This window comes from Gobius niger (assembly GCF_951799975.1).
Source record: "Gobius niger genome assembly, chromosome: 21".
Lineage (NCBI taxonomy): Eukaryota > Metazoa > Chordata > Actinopteri > Gobiiformes > Gobiidae > Gobius > Gobius niger.
Genome location: NC_136872.1, coordinates 12,749,979 through 12,771,345, shown reverse-complemented (window position 1 = coordinate 12,771,345; position 21,367 = coordinate 12,749,979). Strand labels below are relative to the sequence as shown.

The 21,367-nt window shown below is 42.5% G+C and overlaps 2 protein-coding genes across 3 annotated transcripts in view; both read left to right on the top strand.

Moving 5' to 3' along the window:
- caap1 (caspase activity and apoptosis inhibitor 1) overlaps positions 1–21,367 on the top strand; it is a 228,911-nt gene that overhangs the window by 131,629 nt on the left and 75,915 nt on the right. The gene's annotated exons all lie outside the window — the stretch shown is intronic.
- LOC306980995 (phospholipid-transporting ATPase ABCA1) overlaps positions 1–21,367 on the top strand; it is a gene marked incomplete at its 3' end in the record, with an annotated part of 176,433 nt that overhangs the window by 127,752 nt on the left and 27,314 nt on the right. The window contains exons 40-45 of the mRNA XM_079580541.1: positions 1,715–1,844; positions 2,340–2,460; positions 15,101–15,163; positions 17,772–17,878; positions 19,524–19,665; positions 21,052–21,186. Of these exons, the coding sequence (XP_079436667.1) occupies positions 1,715–1,844; positions 2,340–2,460; positions 15,101–15,163; positions 17,772–17,878; positions 19,524–19,665; positions 21,052–21,186 (698 nt within the window). The remainder of the gene's footprint in view (positions 1–1,714; positions 1,845–2,339; positions 2,461–15,100; positions 15,164–17,771; positions 17,879–19,523; positions 19,666–21,051; positions 21,187–21,367) is intronic.

Below are 21,367 nucleotides of genomic sequence, written 5' to 3'. Positions count from 1 at the left end.
TGATATGATTTTCCCTTTTGCAGTGGTCTGATATTGCGGATTTGAGGTTTTCTTGTGTGGCCTTTTGTTTTATTGCTCTTAAACGTCCCTCTGTCTCCTTTTCGCACTCCTTTTGATGTTCCCGTTTGCGTGTATTGAAAGTCCGTCCTGTTTCACCAATATATGTTTTATTGCAAGTTTTGCATGGAATTTCATAGATTACGTTGCATTTGTGATCGGGTTGAATTTTGTCCTTGGGGTGTACGAGTAACTGTCTTAACTTGGTGTGTGGTTTAATTATTGCGTTGATGTTGTGCTTTTTGAAAGCTCTTGTTATTTTTTCCGTGACTCCTCGCAGGTAAGGTAGTGTGACCATGTCTCTATTTTTTCCCTCTTCTGTTCTGGGTGGTTTTTTGTCCTTTTCTTGTTTTTTGTGTTTATTCTTGACCTGCTGTCTCCCCTTCTGTATGGCCCATTTCGGGTATTGGCATTGTTTTAGCGCCTGTGTGATGTGTCTCTCCTCTTTGAGTCTATCCTCGCCGTCTGTAATTATATTGATTCGTTCGAATAAAGTCCTGACTACTGAAAGTTTGTGCGCAATGGAGGAATGAGGAATAAGATCCATCAACAGAGATGAGGGCGCCTTTACCCTGGCGCACACATGGGACGCACTTCTCCACTAACCAGCACTCGGCGGAAGGCGTGGCCACACTGACAGGTTTATTGCTTATGTCAGTGTGGCCACGCCTGGGAACTACAACATCCCAATAAGAGACGCATCATGCACGACGGGAGACGCCTCTGACGAAGACGGAAGTAGTTCCCTTGTCCGTCAAAACGCGTAAGGTAATTGAACAGCTTTTGTTTGTTTCAACCTAGTGTCTTTTAAAAAGAAACCAAAAAGTCTATTTTAGGACATTGCTGGAACATGTAAAAAAAATACATCATTTTAGCATGTTTAAACTCCGTATAGTCCCTTTAAGGATGCCCTCCCGCTTGTCCATCCAAAGCGCAGAAAGTCTGTCCTGCGCAGTGTAATATAATAGTAATCATTTTTATACGTAGCTCTTGAGATAACGCTACTGATAAGTGCTCACCTTTTACTGAAAGCAGAACCGAAGTTTAGAAGCCTCTGTATCCTTTGCTCTGGGCTGGTTGTTGCAGAAAAGTCTAAAACTCTTCAGAGGAGCAGGGCTCACAAACGCAGCTCAAGTGTGTTATTTCATCATTTCACTATGACGATTGTTTCTGTGCTCTTCGCGTTTCACATGCTACCGGCACATGGTCCGACATAAACAAACTGCGCTGTGTGATGACGTCATCAGGCCGCGCAGCTTGGTTTGCTTGGGCAGGTGTGAGGGCTGGCCAGCAGGGGGCAGGTGAGCCAGGGATGTCTCTAATAGAGGATTAGTTTAGAAACGGTAGGATATTATAATTTGGACTTTTTTTTTTTTTTTAACGGTCCAAAGAAAATATTTTGCAAGATTTTTTTTTAAGCAGCTCTATGTTCTCAGCAATTCTGCTTCTTTCCTAGACCGTCATTTAAATGTAATGACTGAATTATGAATTTTGTATGATACATCCTCCTTAACGATCCTTTCAATATAAAGGATGGCATATTAAAATCAACTCAGTCTTTTTTTTTTTTCAGAAGCTGTGAAGGGCACATGCTGGGAAGTTTCGGTGACCCCAATTTTGTGAATGACTGATTGTAATAATGCCCTCCGTGTTACAGGGGAGGACCGATTCAAAAACCCACTGGGCTGGGACATGGTGGGCAAAAACCTGTGCGCCATGTGCATCCAGGGGGCTGTGATGTTCGCCCTCACCATCCTCATCCAGTACAAGTTCTTCTGCAAACCAAGGTGCCAACCATCCACCAGACTGTGCCGACTTCACAAAACACTCTGCCGTCAATCCGCTCTTTCATCTCACTTCAGTCACATCTCCCTTTGATCCGCCATTATTCGCTGCCTCTTCTGATTTGTATTCTTTTATTCTCGCTCCCATCTGTTTTTTTGTTGTCGCTTTTTTTTTTTGTGTGTGTTATTGAGCGTCAAGTAAAGATATCCCTTCCCATTTGTCACCATTTAAATTGGTAATATACTGTAGAGCCGTTTCATATATAAAACATCTGCGGCGTTGTGATTTTTGTTTGCCAAATGAAATCCCTCTTTGGTCGTTTTTGGTGTTTACTCGCAGCAGGTTGCTATGACTACTAATGCCCAAAGCTCTTAGTACTATTTATGAAAATTGCGAAGATTGCTGGCCCCCGAACTTAAACTTTAACCATTATAATTTATAATGTGGTGCGATGTTAACTCTAATGAAAGGGCGGAGCTGACTTGTGACTCTGGCAGGCTCGTGACGTGCAACTCTGTATCGGGCGAGGAGGAGGATATCGACGTTGCAAAGGAGAGGGAGAGGATCTACAGTGACAAAGCACAGAAGGACCTGCTGAGAATCTGTGACTTGACCAAGGTACACAATCCCTAGCTGTGATTACACTTCTTTGCTTTTTCCCTGCTTTTATGGTTGAGCTGTCAGACACATTATTTTAGCATTCAAGTGCAAATGTAATGTACACTTTCTGCCACAGAATTTTAAAGATCTTCAAGAGAGTAGAGGCAAGTTGGTCATTTTATGCTCATTACTGCCGCCTCTGGTCTTACATGCAACTGCAGTCTCTATAATAAGCCCGGAAGTAGCACCTTTTTGAGTGACAGTGCAGGATTTTAGAGGCAGTTGTGGTGAATAGGTCATTCTACACATTAGGACATGGCTGGAACATGTAGGGTGATGAAAATACTTAGTTTTAACATTTTTATATAGTGCCTTTAAGTAATCTTATTGTGGAGGCTTAAAGGCACAATTCATACAAAGATCCATAAAATAAGTTAGAAAATATGTTGTGCATCTAATTATAAAACATTTGTATCGATCGTGAACTAGAATGCTAGTTGTTGTCACTGGCATTACGGTGCCAGTATTGCTCCCTGAAAGTTGTGAGTATTTATTAATCTATATAAGAATTGTGATGTTAGAAACACAAAATGGTATCACTTTATTTTACACTACCTTGATACATTGTACCATACTAAATTTAGTACAATGTAATGTGCTCTGTAACAATCTGTTATAACTTGAGTTACATACACAAAGGAATAACTTGTATTAGTACTTTGTAGGTACATGATGTAATAGGACACCAGACCCTTATGGTTAGGGTTAGAGTAATGTCTTATTACATTATGTACCGACAAACTACAAAGACAGATTAATCCATTGTGTATCTAACCCATAGGTACAAGTTATTACAGATAGTTTCAGAGCACATTACATTGTACTAAATTTAGTTATAGGTACAGTGTATCAACGGTACTGTAAAATAACGTGTTACCCCAAAATGTCAAGTATGAGGCCTTAAACATCTTAACCCTGACTGGAAAAAAGTAAAAAATGTGACAAAAAGCTACAAAAGAGCGACAAAAAAGTGTCAAAAATTAGACAAAAAAGCTGAAAATAAAATAAAAAGAGCAACAAAAAGCCACAAAAAAGAGATGGAAAACGTGGCAAAAATGCAATGAAAACAAAACAGTGACAAAAATACAGCAACAACGCAAGGAAAAAGACCCGTTTAGATCAGTTTTATTGGTCTTACTTTCAAATGAGGTGTTACACTGGCCTATAGCTCTCTAGTCCAGAAGTTTTTGTACTTGGGTAAAGCCAAACTGGAGAAAATGCGTTCGCTTAAAGGAAGCTGAGCTTAGACGAGTTGATGCGTACCTGTCTGGTCTTTGTGCATGCACTCAGACGTAAGAGGTTAAGTGGACTTGAAGTAGATCTCCCTTCCACTAAAACCTAGCTTTGACCAGGACTACCTAGCCTAAGGATTAGCCCACGGCGAACCCAGACAGGCCTCTCTCTGGGTAGCTAGCTGTGGAGCCACATATTCACAGGAACGACCGGGAAACCCAAAACAAATGACACCGCATTGTTGTTGCATCTGTGGTCCATGCTGCTCTGGCCCTCCCCTCTTTGCGGTAGGTAACTGACTGGTTGCTCCGCTGCCTCTGAGATTAAGCCCGGGTCTGTGGGCAGATGTTGGGACTCGGCGGGCGGCTGGCAGCAGGAAGTGTCACTGCAGCAGCCTGTGTTAGAGACATCTGCAGCGGCTCCCCCTGCCCCACACTTTTACACTCCATTTCTCACTTGTTGCTCACAACGCTCGCTAATTACCGCAAAGACTGCTGGGCCAAACAGCTGGGTTAGTGAAATTTACATTACAGAAGATACTATCACAATTACTTTGAAAATCATTGAGTTTGAGGAACCTAATTTGTGGATATAGCATACAGAATAACATGTCATTATGAGATTTAGGAAGACTAATAAGTTTCCTCAATTACAATTTAACTGTATTGCCATAAATGTTTACAGATTGGGTTAATCATAGCTCGGTTATTTGGTACATTAAATATAAATATGTGTATCTCATCAAGCTGTAGAAATTTAGAAACCCTTTGGGGAGTTCCTTGGAAAGAGATGAAGAGCTACTGTTGGGCTCGAGCTACAAAATGCTGACCCCAATAGAGATATATGTAGATATAGAGAATATCTTTAGAATAACCTATTATTTTGAAATGAAATAGATATAAATACAAGAAATATAAACTGTACAGTAATCTTCTTTTCGTCGTCTTTTATTCAGTATTAAAAGCATGCCTTTTTTGTGAATTACACATCTAAATATCTGAAAAAGGTCCATGTCACCTCAGCAGACACAGTTGTTTCTCTATTACAGGGGTCTCCCAGTAAATTTATTTGTATGCTTTGCCGGGGTCCATAAACAAAATCTCCCGTATAATAGGTTTTGATTGGGAATATTATATTATAATACTATTGAGGAAACTTTTTTCAATAAATGAATAATAATGAGCCTGACCCCACGTGATTTCCGCCTGGACAGTCAGCCAGAGGCTGTCCTTCCTGTCCGTTATCTCTTCCCATTAAAAATTAGCAGGTCCCACAGAAATGAAGCAATAGCTTAAGATTTGGTAAAGGACAGCGAGTAAAAGTTCGGATGTGGCTGGAGCAGGTTAGAAAATATTACGTGAGACGCAACGACTTCACTGGAGGAAACCTCCGTGTTCATAACGGTGGATGTTTTTGTCTTGAAGCTAACGCGGCTAACACAAAATAAAAAATAAAACTAGCGCAAAGTTTAGAACGAGCCTGCGCAAAAAAGAATCGTCCTGTTAGTAGTTTAAATAATATTTACTTGTTTACATGTTATATTATCATTTTTCAACACTAGCCTTTAGCTCTAAGATAAAAGCTCCGCCCCTTACGACAGCTGGCGTTTCCTTTGGGTGCAGGATTCACAGTGAACATGATGTTTGTAATACGTTGCTGTGACTCCATCAGTAACTCGTTGTCCTTAACCAGATCCTGAGCTATCGCTATTTTTGTGTGGGAACCTGCTAATTGTGAACGTAAACGACCAGCGACAGGAAGTGCTGCGTCTGGCTGACTGTCCAGGAAGACGTCACGTGGGGAAACTGTGCATATAGCCTATTGCACTAAACAAGCCTCTGTCTCAAGTCTCTGCACCACTGTAGTCATTATTCATTCACTCTGCACTTGGTGGTGGTATGCTACTATTGTAGCCACAGCCGCCCAGGGGCAGACTGTCCATTTACCACGTGATTTTAATGTGTTGATTATATCCTGATCTCTTCTTATGTCAGTTCCCTCTGCTGGACACGTGTGGAATTCTTTCATTTCTTTCTTTATGCTGCCCCCTAGTGGCTGGAGTGAGCATTCTGGCTATTTCTTTAAAAATCCATAACTCTGCACAGGAATGGGCTAGAGACTTTTTAGGCCCGAGCCGGACGCAGTCCTGGCAAGGGACTATTGTTTTTGGGTGGTTTCTTATTATTATTATTATTATTTTTTTTTTTCTCCGGAAAGGATTGCGTTTTTGACCCGCTAAACGTGGGTGAAAGCTCCCCAAAATTGGCGGAGGCAATGAGGCAGCGAAAAAATTTATGATATTGGACGAATGGGACACGCCCACAACAAAATGGCTCCACAGCGCCCTCTGGAAGCGGACCCCAATTCAAAAAAATCGGGGCGTTTTTGGGCGTACGCCCGAATCACTCGGCACAGTGAGAGGGGACATCAGGACAAGCCCAAAACTCACTTGGAGCGCCACGCCCACTCGCACAGGGAGGCGGCCATCTTGGCTTCAATTGGCTTGTAAGTGGCCCGCCCATCCTCCGTGAAAATAGCCAGAGGTCTTAGCCTAGCTGCATACTAGCCTCTGTCAGAGGCCTCTGTCTCCTGAAATTCGCCAATTTTCCAAATTTCTCCCTTTCTTCACAAAAGCCACACTTTTGGACTCATAGGTACTTATACTACCCCTATGTCACAGACAGAAGCTTTAATTTGGACGTTTTTGCCTCCAAATTCACGTTTTTCTCAACAGTACAATCACAGGAAGTTTAGTTCGTCTGTTTCCTGTCCGTCTCTCTGTGTGCTCCTCGTACTATATGGGTCTTTCCAAAATATTGCTTCAATATCGAGGGTGCTGCAGGGCTGAAACCCTCTCTCAACGTTTCTTTGGGCAGCCAGGAATTTACCCCAATTACAATATGAGAGAATATATTATTTTCTAAACTGTTAATCCGTTTCCTGCAAATACACAAGTGCAGGGTCTCTCATGAGATTTATTTCACATCCGCTGCTTGTTTTCTCAGCCTAAGTAGCTCCATTGGTAGAGAGCTGGGTTAATGTGCAGGAGGTTGCTGGATCAAATCCCAACCAAGACTCTTTTTCATCTTTTTTTCTTTTGGACACATCATTTTCTGGGAAGAAAGTGCATCATCGCCGACGGTTCCACACTCATTAAAAACAGGGAAATGACCCCTCCAGTGTGTTGCGAGTGCCATGAGTTCAGGACGTTTCCTAGAAGTTCCTGTGCCTGTGTGGCATCACAGCTTGAGCGTTAGATTCCCAACCATTAGGTTGCTGGATCAATATTGACTATTTCTGACTTCAACTTTTTTTTTCTTTTTATTAACCGCGCTTATGGTCCCACCCTCATGAAAAACGCTTTCAAAATATGCGTCACTAAAGAGAATGAAATGGGGGGATAGTGGGGAGACAGTTGAGGAATCACTGGGGGAAAATGTTGAAAACTATCGGGGAAATGTTCCGGGGGGGGGGCATGACCTGAAGAATTCTAAACTGTAAATCTGTTTCCTGCAAACACACAAGTGCGGGGTCCTGTCATGAAATTAATTTCACATCTGCTGTTTAATTCACTCAGTTGAAGTAGCTCCATTGGTAGAGAGCTGAACTAGTGTACAGGAGGTTGCTGGATCAAATCCTAACATTGGCTTTTATTTCCTTTTTGTTTTGGACTCAGCACCTTCCAGGAAGAACTCACTAAAAACAGGGAAATATCTCTCCTCCAATGTGTTGCTGCGACCAAATTTCAGCCTGGGAATTTAGAGAAACCAAGCCATCATCAGGCCCATGTTTCAAGTGAAGGAGGTTGCTAGTCCAAACACAGCCTTGACACTTTTCTATTGCTTTCACCTTTTACATGGGCTGCTGCACACATTGTCACAGCCTAAAACACATGAGTCCAAGGCATTTCACCAGATTTGTTGTGCCTGCGTAGTGTCATAGCTTGAGTGTTGGGATTTTAACCATAAGAGTGCTGGTTCAATTCTGACCTTATTTCTTTCTTTTTCTTTCTTTATTCTTTTTCTTCACTGCGCCTTTAATCCCACCCTCATGAAAAACGCTTTGTAAATATAAGCCACGAAAGAGACAGAAATGGGGGGATAGGGAAACAATTGAGGCAACACTGCCCGATAATTTACAGGAAAGTAGCCCAAATCAGGCCTTAATAAGCAAGGAGCTATAGCTCAGGGATAGTGTAATTGTCTTTGGTGTAGGAGGTTGCCAGTTCAAATATGGCTGTGACACTTATCTTATGCTTTCTCTTTTCTTGCCGGCATTTTAATAGGATTTCTGATACAGTGAAGTCTGTCAGTGATTTCAACAGTTTTTACAGTTTCTGCAACAAAATAGGGATTTTTGCAACTACAACACAATTATGCAACTACATAGAGATTTTCACAATAGCACTGTAATGCAACTTAATAGGGACTTTCGCATAACATGTAACTTAATTCACCTTATTCCGCACGTTTGCGTGGGCGCCACCATAAATTGTGCCCGCCCCTTTTCTCCTATGTGTTAACATGGGGCTGGAGAAGTCCACATAAAATCAGTCTCTACACGAAAACAAAGCCGTTTTCAGGCCGCGCAGAGAAACGCTGCTGTTTATTTGTCGGTGCAAATGAACATCGGACATTTTACAAAAATCAATCGGCTAAACATCAGATTTGAGCGGAGAATATTTTCCCTCGTTCTCCGTTAAAATGAATGGGCAACAGTGGGTGGGGCAGAATAAGGTGAATAGGGACTTTCGCATAAAATGCACTGTAATGCGACTTAAAGGGACTTTCGCATAAAATGCACTGTAATGCAACTTCAAGGCACTTTCGCATATAATAAACTGTAATGCAACTGAAACGGACTTTCGCATGAAATGCACTGTAATGCAACTTAAAGGGACTTTCGCATGAAATGCACTGTAATGCAACTTCAAGGCACTTTCGCATATAATAAACTGTAATGCGACTTAAAGGGACTTTCGCATATAATGCACTGTAATGCAACTTAAAGGCACTTTCGCATATAATGCACTGTAATGCAACTTAAAGGGACTTTCGCATATAATGCACTGTATTGCAACTTCAAGGCACTTTTGCATATAATGTACTGTAATGCAACTTAAAGGGACTTTCGCATAAAAAGCACTGTAATGCAACTAAAATGACTTTCGCATATAATGCACTGTAATGCAACTTAAAGGGACTTTCGCATGAAATGCACTGTAATGCAACTAAAATGACTTTCGCATATAATGTACTGTAATGCAACTTAAAGGGACTTTCGCATAAAATGCACTGTAATGCAACTAAAATGACTTTCGCATATAATGCACTGTAATGCAACTTAAAGGGACTTTCGCATCAAGATGAGAGAGTTCAATTGTGGGGCTCGCAAGGACCTAGTGTGATGAAGAGTGGTCGCAAGGCATGAGAGTGACCGGAGGTGGCCGCAAAGGATGAGAGCGAGCGGGGGCGGTTGCAAGGGACGAGTCCCCAAGGGCGAGGGCCTTCATCGCCGCTTGCGGCTTTAATTTTTTTTTTTTTTACATGCTCAGGAACGTGTGCTCTGTAAGACAGGGGCTGGATTGAATCATCCCGCGGGCCGGATTTGGCCCTTACAGTGGGAAGGTAATGTTTAAAAGATTACTTAAGTAGGAAATACGGTGTGTTAGAACTACTTCTGCAAATTGTCTAGTTTACACTTGTGTTGCAGTGCATGGCAACACAATAGCAGCTCCTCAATGCTCGCTCCTGGCAGACTGTATATCTCTGTAATGAGACACATGGCCCATCATGGCTCCACAGCAGCAGCTCTGTGGCAGAAGGAATTCTTCCTACAATGCCCTCATTGACTCCCACCGCAGCTGTGCCCCATCCGTTCGAGGGGCACACACAACAAATTGATCAATGAGTAGCGCGGCTCCGGTGGCCACAGTCTGCAGCGCGTCATAAATCTGGGCGCACGCCTCTGAAGCGATCGACAGTCCATCAATCTCCTGTCACGTCGGTGCTCCTCCCTTTTCCTTTCCCCACCGCTCTGAACAGGGACACACCTGCTGGCCTCCGCTCTGCCACAGCGTTAGCGTTGTGCGGGAATCGATGGAGAAGTTTGACTTGCCGAGAGCAACTTCGAGACCCTGCTGTCATGTTCACTTTGCTGAACTTACTTACTCAGCTGCCATGGAGTTTGAACAAAGAGCAAAAGTTTAGGAGGTGGCCAATGAATAGCTGACTTCTCTTATTAGACTCAATTTTCTTGTTCAAACACTGCGCCATTGTGAGATAGGCCTGAACATATTAAGCACAAGGGACTGTGGAGATTTATTGCAAGACAAATTTCCTTGTAGCACCACACACAACAACAAAAAAATCAACGTTTTTTCTCCCATTTATCATGCGCTGAACTCAAAGATATTAAACATTTCTATTTACGTTCACTAAAGACCCATTTCTCTCAACTATTGTAGTAAATATTGTAGTAAATATTGTAGCACAGGTGTGCCTTAGGCTGGCCACAATAAAAGGTAAATCTGAAATTCAGCTTTGCTTTATTGGGGAGATCTGGGGGGGGGGGGGGGGCAGAAAACCAGTCAGTAACCAAGACATCTATCTCATATTAGACAGATTTGTGAACAGTCATTACAGGTGAAACTCAGAAAATTACAATATCGTGAAAAAGTATTCCTGTAAAATGTGAAACTAATGTATGATATAGACTCATAACATGCAAAGTGACATATGTCAAGCCTTTGTTTGTTCAGTACTTTTTCAAAATATTCTAATTTTCTGAGATGTTTTATTTGGGGTTTTTGCAAGCTTTGAGCCATAATTATCAAATTTATAACAAATAAAGGCTTGATAAATCTCACTTTGCATGATGATTTTGGCTTACAGCTTGTAAAAAAAAACACACATTCAAAATCTTAGAATCTCAGAAGATTAGAATATTGTGAAAAGGGACTATATTGGAGGCTCGAAGTGTCACCCTTTCATCAGTTATGGAATCCAAAACACCAAATGTGTCCCTGAGACTTTAAATGGTCTCTCAGTGGTTCAGTAGAATTCACCATCATGGGGAAGACTTCTGACCTGACAGTTGTGCAGAAAACCATCATTGACACCCTGAACAAGGAGGGAAAGCCTCAAAAGCAGCAGAAGAAGTTGGATGTCCTCAAAGTGCTGTATCAAAGCACATTAATAGAAAGTGAAAAGGAAAAGTGTGGAAGAAAAAGCTGCACAAGCGCAGGATTGTCAGGAAAAGGCCATTCAAAAATGTGTGGGACCTTCACATTGCTGGAGTCAGTGCATTACACAGACGGATCCTGGACTTGGGCTTCAGATGTCATATTTCTCTGGTTGAAACACCCTGGTCTTCCGTAACACCTCAGCAGTGCCACAGGCTGAGAGCATCCATGCCACACCGCATTAAATCAGTCATTCAAGCAAAAGGTACATATGCATGAGTATAGTTTTGAGAGGGCCGACCTTTCTCTGTTTAAAATCCTTTTTTATTGATTTCATGTAAATCTTCTGAGATTTTGAATTTGGGGTTTTTACAAGCTTTGAGCCAAAATCATCAAAATTAAAAGGCTTGACATGTGTCACTTTGCATGTAATGAGTCTACATCATATCGGTTTCACATTTTAAGTTGAATAACAGAAATAAATGAACTTTTTCCACAATATTCCAATTTTCCGAGTTCCACCTGTATAGAAAACCTGTCTAGTTCAGCTCATAAAAAATGGGTCGAGTCTATACTTGTGATTGGTATGGATCAATATTATGTTCTTTCTGAATAGTGAATATAAAAAGTTCCTGTTTACCATGGAAAGTCCAAAAATCTTGGCAGCAAAAGTTGAGAAAAATATTTGTTGCTGCCCCTTTGGCATCATTACTGCACAGCTAGTAGCAACCACAAGCGCAGATGACCTTGTGCTCTTTTGATTGGCCGACTCCCATCACAAGATGACCCGAAAAATGTGTAAGCCTAGACATTTCCTCACATCATGTCTAGCCACTTAAGGCCTCACAATCACCCGATCAAAGGCAGCCCTATCTATATTTTAAGGTTACAAAGCTGAAGGTTTCTGTGAGTGCATTCTCTCTGCTGTCTGCTCTGATCAAATGTGGGCCTTGCTTATCGTGACAGATGCTGTGCCGCTCCAGTCAGAGGGGAATTACGCTTTAATTGCCTTCCTCCACGCATGTATCTGGCGCTTTGATGTAGCGTTAGCATGGCAAACTATCACCAAAAAGTGCTATGCGTAATCCAAGTTGATAAGTACTGAGTGGGGCTGTCAGGAGGCACGGAGAGAGTGATGCAGCTCCTCTTTTATCGAACGGCTTTTATAGTGTCATCTCAACGCCATAAATGTATCGCCATTGTTTGTCAGCCTTCAAGTGGCACTTCGAAATTTATGCTTTTGATTTGTGTGGAAGACTCTGGCAACTGTCCGTGTCTTGGTGGGAGATGGCCATTATTGGGCAGTGGATGATATTTAGACACAGATGTATATATAGTGCTGTTATAACCAAGAGCAACAAGTAAAGTACATTTACTCATGTGAAATAGACCTATGTTTGAGATCTTTGACTTAATAATGATGCTGTCAAATACGTGAGAAATACGTGATATTGTTTTATTTATAATCAGGCTATATCCACATGAAGACAAAACACTTTTTTTCGGAAACTTTGTTAATAAGCAGAAGCTAGCTTAGTAAATGTTTGCGTCCACATGTGTCGACTCAGGTCTGTGAAAATGGCGCAGTTCATCTTCCAGGCCTGTGTGAGGCGCTGTGACGCTAACACAGATAATAGAACAAGATGTAGAGGGCGCATGTGCAGTAAACCTTTCTGGAATGTAAACAGTGAAAATGAATTTGATTCAAGGATTTACAGAAGAGATGAGGAGGAGAGTTTATTCTTCAGACGTAACAGGACCAGGGGTGGATCTAGAGGGGTGGCACGAGGTGACAGTTGCCACCCCTATTAAAGGTCTTGCCACCCCATTGATGTCATGTGAGGTCTCACATATGTTCTAGAAGCTACTTGGTTCTTCAGAGGCTCACTCTCAGTTAGTGCTTTTTTGACAGGACAAAGAATTATAACAACTTCATAGCTAAATAGGTTTACATTTTACCTGAGTTGGAAACCCCCTACATATAATGCTACTATTTGTAAATCATTTTGAGAGGCTCAGTCTGCATTTTATCGGAAAAATTGCCTTGCGATCAAGCAAAACTTGCGTACCATCACTCTAAACATTTGAACAGGACTAAAAACCTGTCAGTGACCAGACTTTTACTGTCAGTCCAAAAACACAGACTGACTCGCCCGTGTTTTTCTACTTGTCACCTGTGGCTTGCGGACTGCAGTGGAGCAAAGAGGAGCGGAGTAAAATCATCATAGATCCATGAGTAAAACTCATTTTAAGGTCATTAGATTATGGATAACAGACACCACTCTGGGGCTGTGATGTCATCGTTTTAGTAAAAGTTTCGGAGACGTTGTAACAACGGCGCCACGTGAACAGCGTTTTGAGATCTTTCCACTCTGGGAGCTAGTTTGGAAAATGTTTTTTTACAGACCCCCAAAACGCCGGGCTCGTATGGACTGGATTGATAAAATATCTTTGCATTTGGTTCTCAGCTTGACTTCGTATGGACAGGGCCTCCTGATGAAAAGTGCTACAGCCAATTATAAAATATGTTTTAGCTTTTGACAAGGCTAATGCCAAATCTATTCTGGTAAGCTGTGTTAAAATGTCATTAACTGGTCAGCCCAGACCTTTTGCTCGCTCCCTCTTTTCTTTCCTGCCGGAAAGTTTGCAATGTTTCAATCTCCGTCACCAAAAGGCAAGGATTTGTGAAGTTTGTTTTCAAAATTTTTCAAAGCCAGTGCCTCAAAAGCGTACAGCTATGTCCTTGAATTTTGGATGTGAAATGTCTCGGCTGTCATCGCAACAAAGGCCTTGGCTTGTCTCATGGCTCAACAACAGAGTGCAGTTTCCAAACTGTCATCAAACTCTCAAGTTGATATTTCGATGTCATTGCCGTTCACTTTTCGGAGCCTTATCTCGGACTATGGACTTTCGCGGGATGTAGATGTGGAGTGCGAATGTTTATGGATGAGGCTGGTCAGTGGGGGAGGATGCAGATGAAGTATAAGGAAGATACAAGTGAGAGCGGGGCCTGCGTTATACACCTTGCTATACCTTTCTCTCCTGGAAAAAGTTGCATCCTTCTCTGTGGGGGCTTTTGTAAAAACAACTCCTCTTTCTTACTAGTAAACAAGAAAAAAAAACACTTTTCATGAGTGGGATAAAAAAAAAAAGTGATGTTGAGCTTGGACTGACAAAGTATGTACCCCTGAACTAGAAGATCTCCTGTGACTGTGCACCGATGTCAGAAAACTGTCAGTGGATGTACATTTTCCGCACCTCATGCATCCCAGCATTGTGAATTAAACCTGACTGTTTCTTGGGGTTTGAAATTCAGAACATTCTGGCTGACTGAAACATTTAATAACAGAAGCAGATCTTTTTTTTTTTTTTTTTAAAGCCCCCCAAGACAGATTTCCAAAGCACAGCTGGACAGGAGACCGAGGTGTTTGAGCAGCACATGGCAATTAAAATGAACTGTTTTTAAATGTGGAAAAAGTCAGTCGAGGGGGTATGAAAGACACACAAAAACGAATTACTTCTACGTTGGTTTTATTACAATGGCAACAGGTTTTATATTAATACAAGCAGTAGTGAATGCAGTTAGAGTCACGTGTTTTTAGCAGTGATAGCCGCAACAGTGGAAGATAATAGCTTTGTGGTAGACATTGCAGTTGATGTGTTATGTAGAAGCATCAGTAGCAATCAACATTTGGTAGTTATCACGTTCTTTCTGTTCCTATCGGTCAACCAGACATGTGTTCAAGAGCATTTCTCTGTTTTTCACATCATACTTTGCTGTGACGACTTCTCCCACTGCTGATATCATGCTTTGAAGGTTATTAAGGCTTGAAGTGGTGTTCAAAGTCATGGATGGATTCCCTCCTGATGCCTGTCACTATAGAAGCCACACATAGCATCGCCTGTCCTTCTGTCTTCCCCGCGGAAATACCTGTGTTTTTTCACCTTTTCCCATCTGGTGCCCTCTAAATGTTGCAAATGATCCTTCCTTGCTAAAATCTTCGCCACCTGCCCGTAGCTCGCGCCTCTCCCCCACCGCTTTGGTCTATCGCTCCATATTTTTCCTGTGCTATCTTCATCCGCGCTTTATCTTTCTCTCTGTGGGCGCTCTCTCTCCCTCTCTCTCCGTCTTCCTCCCTTTCTCTGCGCTCACTGATTCATTTTACTGTGTGTTCTCACCAGGTGTACCCTCGGAAGACCACCCCTGCTGTGGCCAGGCTCTGTGTGGGCGTACCTGCCGCTGAGGTGAGCCGGGATCGCGCCGCAGTCTTTTCAAACTCCCCAAACCTTTGTAATATTTGTCGCAGGCAAGTTTTCAAACGTGGCGGAAAATATTTGCGCAATATATTTAGTGTTTTGTCAGTTTGGAAAATCATTGTTGCTCAGACAAGTCTTTTTGTGTTCATTCTGAACACAAAATACTCGGGCTAAAATACTTGGAATTTCTTACATTTCTGCCTAAATTGGTCTTAAGATGTGGTCTGATCTTTATTAAAATCACAATAATGAGTAAACAGTGTCTGCTTGAACTAATACCATCCAAACATTTACATTTGATCATATTTTGTTGACCATAACATTTAAACATTCACAGGACAGGGAGGAATGAGTAAGTACACCCCCTGAATCTTGCTGAACTGCAGCAGTTTTGTAAAGAACAATGGTCTAAGGTTCATTCTGATCGTTGTGAGCGATCTGCAACTCCAAAATATCAGCTATTGCTGCAAAAGCAGGGTCAGCCCTATTTAATACAGGGGTTCACTTACTTATTCCACACTGTTCTGAATGCCTCAGGTTTTTCTGCAAAGTATCTTGCGAAACTTGTGAATTAATTTTTCTATTGATGCTAGCATGTTGTCCAGGCCCTGAGGCAGTAAAACAGCCCCGCGCCATGATTCTTCATGGACCATACTTCACAGTGGAGATAGGGTTTTGATGTTAATGTGCTGTTCCACTTTTCCCCCACACATGATGAGTGTTCCTCCCAAACTATTCAACTTTGTCCGAAATGTGAGAAAGTCCAAACAGTGTACTCACTTTTTCCTCCCATATAGGAAGAACGACTGTTTGCTTCCGAGCGACAGGTTGGAGACCCCGTCATCAACCATTTTAACAGAAGATTCACATTGCAAGGCCGTGTTTACTGATTTTGCCGTTGGCGTAACAAGGCAAAGGAGGTGGAAGTCCCTTTCCATGTTAGTCTAGCTATCCACTGCTGTAACACGATACTGCCAAGCCCCCAGAAGCATGATCTATAAGAACAAGAAAATGTTGACTTCAGTGGCAGCGGGAAAACCAAGCAAACACCTTTCACATTTAGACAAGGAAACATTAGTGTTGCATCGATCTCCTGTCAGGTTTGCGATATCCCCGATTGCGCCTATCGCGCCGCGCTGCTGCAAATTTGATTTAAGACATAATCTCCAGCACTGACAGGCGGCTGTGCTCCGTCGGCTTTGCTCTGGTATAAAGCCCCCCCCCCCAATCCTGCCCACCGCTGTTTACCCAAAGCCCAATGTAAATGCCAGGGAGGAGACACACACACGCCACATTTCCATTCATTTACATGGCACTCCGGCTGCCTCTGCATATCCGGGTCACAAACAAGCAGGGATCAATGAATGACGGCAATCAAATATTTATGTCGGAGCCACCTGAGCCGGGAGGTCACATGACTGCAATGGGCTCACCGGAAAGGGAGAGCGAGAGGCAGGAGCGCACAATGTTGTTTGTTAGTTATACTTGACATACAAAATTCTGCAGGGAACACTGGGGAGTTTGAAGCATTTACAGCGCCATGACTGTAGTGTTGGTTTTGGCTGTGGTTCAAATCAGCAGCATATTTTTATACTTTAATCAATATTAGATTTGTTTTGTTTTCATCTGAGATGCCGGGATTTAGAAACATTTCAACAGATACTGAATCAGAAAAGTGTGAGCTAGCCTTGCGAACCTGTCACTGCTATTTTCTTGTTAAACACATTCCAATAGAAACCCATAGAAAATCATTTCCATTGTCTGATTTTTGGATGGTCCAACCCCAACCATTTACCTGTAGTGCATTGCTTAAAGCAGAACTAAGTGTTTACCTTAAAAAAATCCTTTTCGTAGTCCGTCTGGGGGTAATACAAGTGTTAATGGTGTCTCTGGCCAGAAAACAATGCTTTTCCTGCCACCAGGTCGGAGCCACCAATACACACTAATGGAATCATGAAGAACAGGCAAAGCTAATTGCGGGCTAGCGCCACTTAAACAGTATTTACAGCCAAGTTTGAGTGAAAAAAATGATCTCCATTGTGTAATTGGATGTACAATATCCATCTCTCCCTTTGTCTTTTCTGTCACCGTAGTATTTACTCTCACGGACAATTAATGAGTAGAAAACGCAACATGCTATGACACCTGCAGTAGCACTCATGGCGTCTGGGGCATGAGTTACTTTGTTCTGCTCTAAATGTGGAAGACATTTTCTCTTTCTTTTTTTTAGTCGCCATGTTTGTTTTGATATTAATGGACCCTGGGTTGAGTCACATTCATCTGAGATAGGGTAGGAAATGGGAAACAGCTATTCTGGCTGGTCGGGCCGTTCTCAAGCACCACTTTCAATCGATTGAAAGAAACCATTATGTACTAATGCAAGACAAATGGGTGACTAAATCAGGTCAAAATGGCAAAAACTTGCTCAAGGTCAGTCAAGGACTAAATTGTCTTTTGAATCTCCTAAAGAATGACTAAACTAGGACCTATATTGTACCCAGAACAAAGAAACACATTTCGTTAGTACAAATCATGGTGTCTTTTGCAGTCTCCGAGTATCTATCAGATTAAATCTTATTCCTCTCGTGTTTGCCAGTGTTTCGGTTTGTTGGGGATCAATGGAGCTGGAAAAACCACCACGTTCAAGATGCTGACAGGAGACATTCCGGTCTCCGCCGGCGAGGCCTTCCTAAATGGATACAGGTGAGCCGCTAACTCCCCATAGAGCACCCTGCAACTCATCATAATTAGCCACCCAAGATGGCCTCCCTGATGGGGATGGTGCCCGGGTTTTTTTTTTTCTTTTTGTCCTAGTCTCTATTCCTGCTGCTTTCTCCATCTCTCTGCCTCTCCTGTGTACGTTCTGCCAGTTTCTATATTTCCTCCCGGTCGTTTCAACTTTATCCCTGTGATGTCTTCTTACAAACTCTATTCTCAGAAATGCACTGTTTCTTGTAGCACATATCTCATTCCTTTTCACTTCTTCACCCTGTACCTTGCTGCTTCTCCCCCCCCCCCCCCCCCCCCTCAGCCTTACAAAATCAGTCAAAAGAAACCGTCGTACCTGCCAAAAAACTTCGACACCAGCAATATGAAAAAACTTGTTGGAAAGCCAGGCAGCCACTTCATTATTTTTAGGAGCAAACATACTCTCCGCTTTTGCATCCTTGGGTCTCTGCGTTAGCTCGCGCGCTCGGTTGTTAGCGCAGTTGTTGAAGTCGTTGCTATGTACAGTTAGTATACATGCTGTAATTGACTTTGTGTTTGCAGCTGAACGGAACATGGTCCTACGCTACAGCGTTAATGTTGATTAATGTCTCTTGGAGAGATCAAAGAAAGCTCCCCAAGACCTTTAGGCAAATGGAAATGTATAAAGAAAGGAGAGTGGATGTAACAACGCCCACTGTTCCATGTTCAGCTTGTTCCTCTTTTTTCAGCGTCGAAGAGAGTTTTATTGATGGACGTTTGTTGAAATTGCCTCTAGTTTATTACCATTCTGTGCAGCAGTGTTTCCCAACCAAGGGTACATTGACTATTTTGCTAATGAATTGGAGTTTCAGCGGATCACTTTCTAAGTAATAGTCAACACTCCAGAAGTAGGGGGTATAAATGAGTTATAAAAGCAATAGATCTGAGAGTAAAGTTGCACACGGCTTTATTATCAGAATTTGTATCCCAACCATGGGCTAAGTGGTTCGTACCCCCATTGAAGGACATTCCATTCAACCGGGTGTTCAAGTTTGTCAAGACGCTTCACCATGTTGTCTCCTTCTGTCACAGTATTTATTGGGTTCCCTCAGCTAAATGGTGTCCAGCAAGATCTACCACTGAGATTCTCTACCGTCACTCTTTAGTTTTGACATAGGCGGGTGTACACTGTGCGATACGGTCACTCGTGAGAAAAATGTTAAGTCGTAGCTGAAAATCGTAGGTCTTAGGTCATACAGTGAGACAGGGACAAAGATTTAAAATAGAACCGTCGTACGACCATAGACAACCCACGACCGACATCAGGCAGTGAAGCGTCTCCACCACACACCGCACGCCACCAGAGTCACAGTCAACAGAGGTCAGGCATGAACCGGTCTGACTCTGCAGCTTACAGGACCATCTAGGGACTTTTCCGCCGAAAAAAACCCTGCTAGCGTGTTGCGCTCACCTTGGCTACAGACACGCCTTCCGAAGCCTGAAACTGCTACGACAAAACTTTGATCGTAGCGATGATTATCTCTTTGAGTGGAGACGATTGCAGCTCACGATTTTACTATCCCCACGTCGTGCCATGCAAAGACAAAAAAAAATCACCCATCATAATGCTCTTTTTTTGTTCATTTGTTGTATGTTGCAGCATACGCACAGAGATGAGAGACGTCCATCAGAACTTGGGCTACTGCCCTCAGTTTGACGCCATCAACGAGCTCCTCACCGGACAGGAGCACCTCGAGTTTTACGCCCGCCTCAGAGGAGTACCCGAAAATGAAGTTGTCATGGTAACCACAACATCCTTTGCAACTTTTATCCTTGCCAGGAGTTACTTCATTCTATTTTCCCCCTATGTAGCCTACCATATGTTTACTTCCCAGTTAGATTTCTCCCACATCTTCATCAAAATACCTTTATATATAGAAGTGCATGTAGGGCAAGCTGAAGTGTGTCTGAGTGATGCATAACCTCAATGGGAGAGGCCATACATAATGAAAAATGGCCAGTGGTGGAGCAGGCAGCAGCTGCGGGTTATGGCTCTACATTATTCACCATACCCAGTGGTGTGGTCAGCGCTGTGCGGCCGCGTGCACCAGCGGCAACATCAAACGAGGAAGTGGCTGCCGGCTTCCGTGGGGCTCAGACCAGCGCCAGGACTTTGATCTCTTCGCAGCAGAGCAAAGGGCCCCCCTCGCACGCTCCCAGCACTCCTCATTTGACCGCGGTCTATTGTGATGGAAGAAAAAATGTTGTCCAGACCGAGCCCTGGTGGCTTCGTATTTGCATAATAAAACAAATAGAGTAATGTCTAATTTGACTACAGTCCCATAAGATTGTAGCGCGAACTGGAAGCCTTTGTTCAGGAGAAAATTAGCATTCAAGGCTGCGTGCTGCTTCAAGTTTACATGATTCAACATTGAGTAAACATCAGAGTAGAGCTATGTGATGTGCCAAAACCTGTCGGGAAAGGAACAGGAGAATCGTGGGTTGCACTTTTCTTTACAGCACAGTAATAACAAGGTAATAGGAGGGAATTGCCATGGCAACAATGCACGCCCTGTTTGAATATTATTACTAAGACTATTATATCCATATTTACTGGTAATCTACGGTATTAACATTCACTTCATTCAACATTTCGATAAGTCATATTACTATAAAATAGGTGTGTGATCACTATAACCATGTACCATGCACTTCTAGGTACCATTCCATTTCAATCTAACTACCATACTATTATTGTATCATCATAAATCATAAGACAGTTTTTATTTTATTCATTGCTTTTCACATACTTATTAATATGTGAAAATGGCCATCTTTTGTTTTAAATGCCCATACAGTTCAACAAGCACGTGTGTCTTTGTGGAATGTTTATCAGACACTGGAATTGTCACTTGAATGCTTTAGCAGTGTTTGCAAATATCTGATCACAAACTACCGCGTTCTCTGTCTGTCACTCCTTTACCAAGGTTGTGTGATTTCTTGTGTGAAAATAGCAGCAGTCAGTTGTTAAGAGCCTACAGTGATGGCAGCTGTCACATAATGTCCTTGAAACAAGCACAACACAAATACACAGGAGATCAAAGCCAATCATCCATCATGCCAGCTCTGTAGTGACAAAGTACTACATTATGAGTACTATTTTTGCTCACTGTTTACGGTCTTCAAAGGTGGCCGAGTGGGGGATCCAGAAGCTGGGGCTGGTCAAATATGCCAACAAGCCCGCGGGGACGTACAGCGGAGGAAACAAGCGCAAACTCTCCACGGCGATGGCTCTGATCGGCTGTCCCCCAGTCATTTTTCTGGTGAGATTCTCATAATAACCATGTTTTTTTTTTGTCTAATTGAATTATCTAAAAGCATTGATGCTGTGACCAAGATGCAGTGGGTTTGTATTTCAAGATACGACAAATATTATTCTTTTTTTCCCCCTTTTTTTTTTTTTTTTTTTTTTTTCAAAATGGAAAGGCTTGTTGAAGGATCACA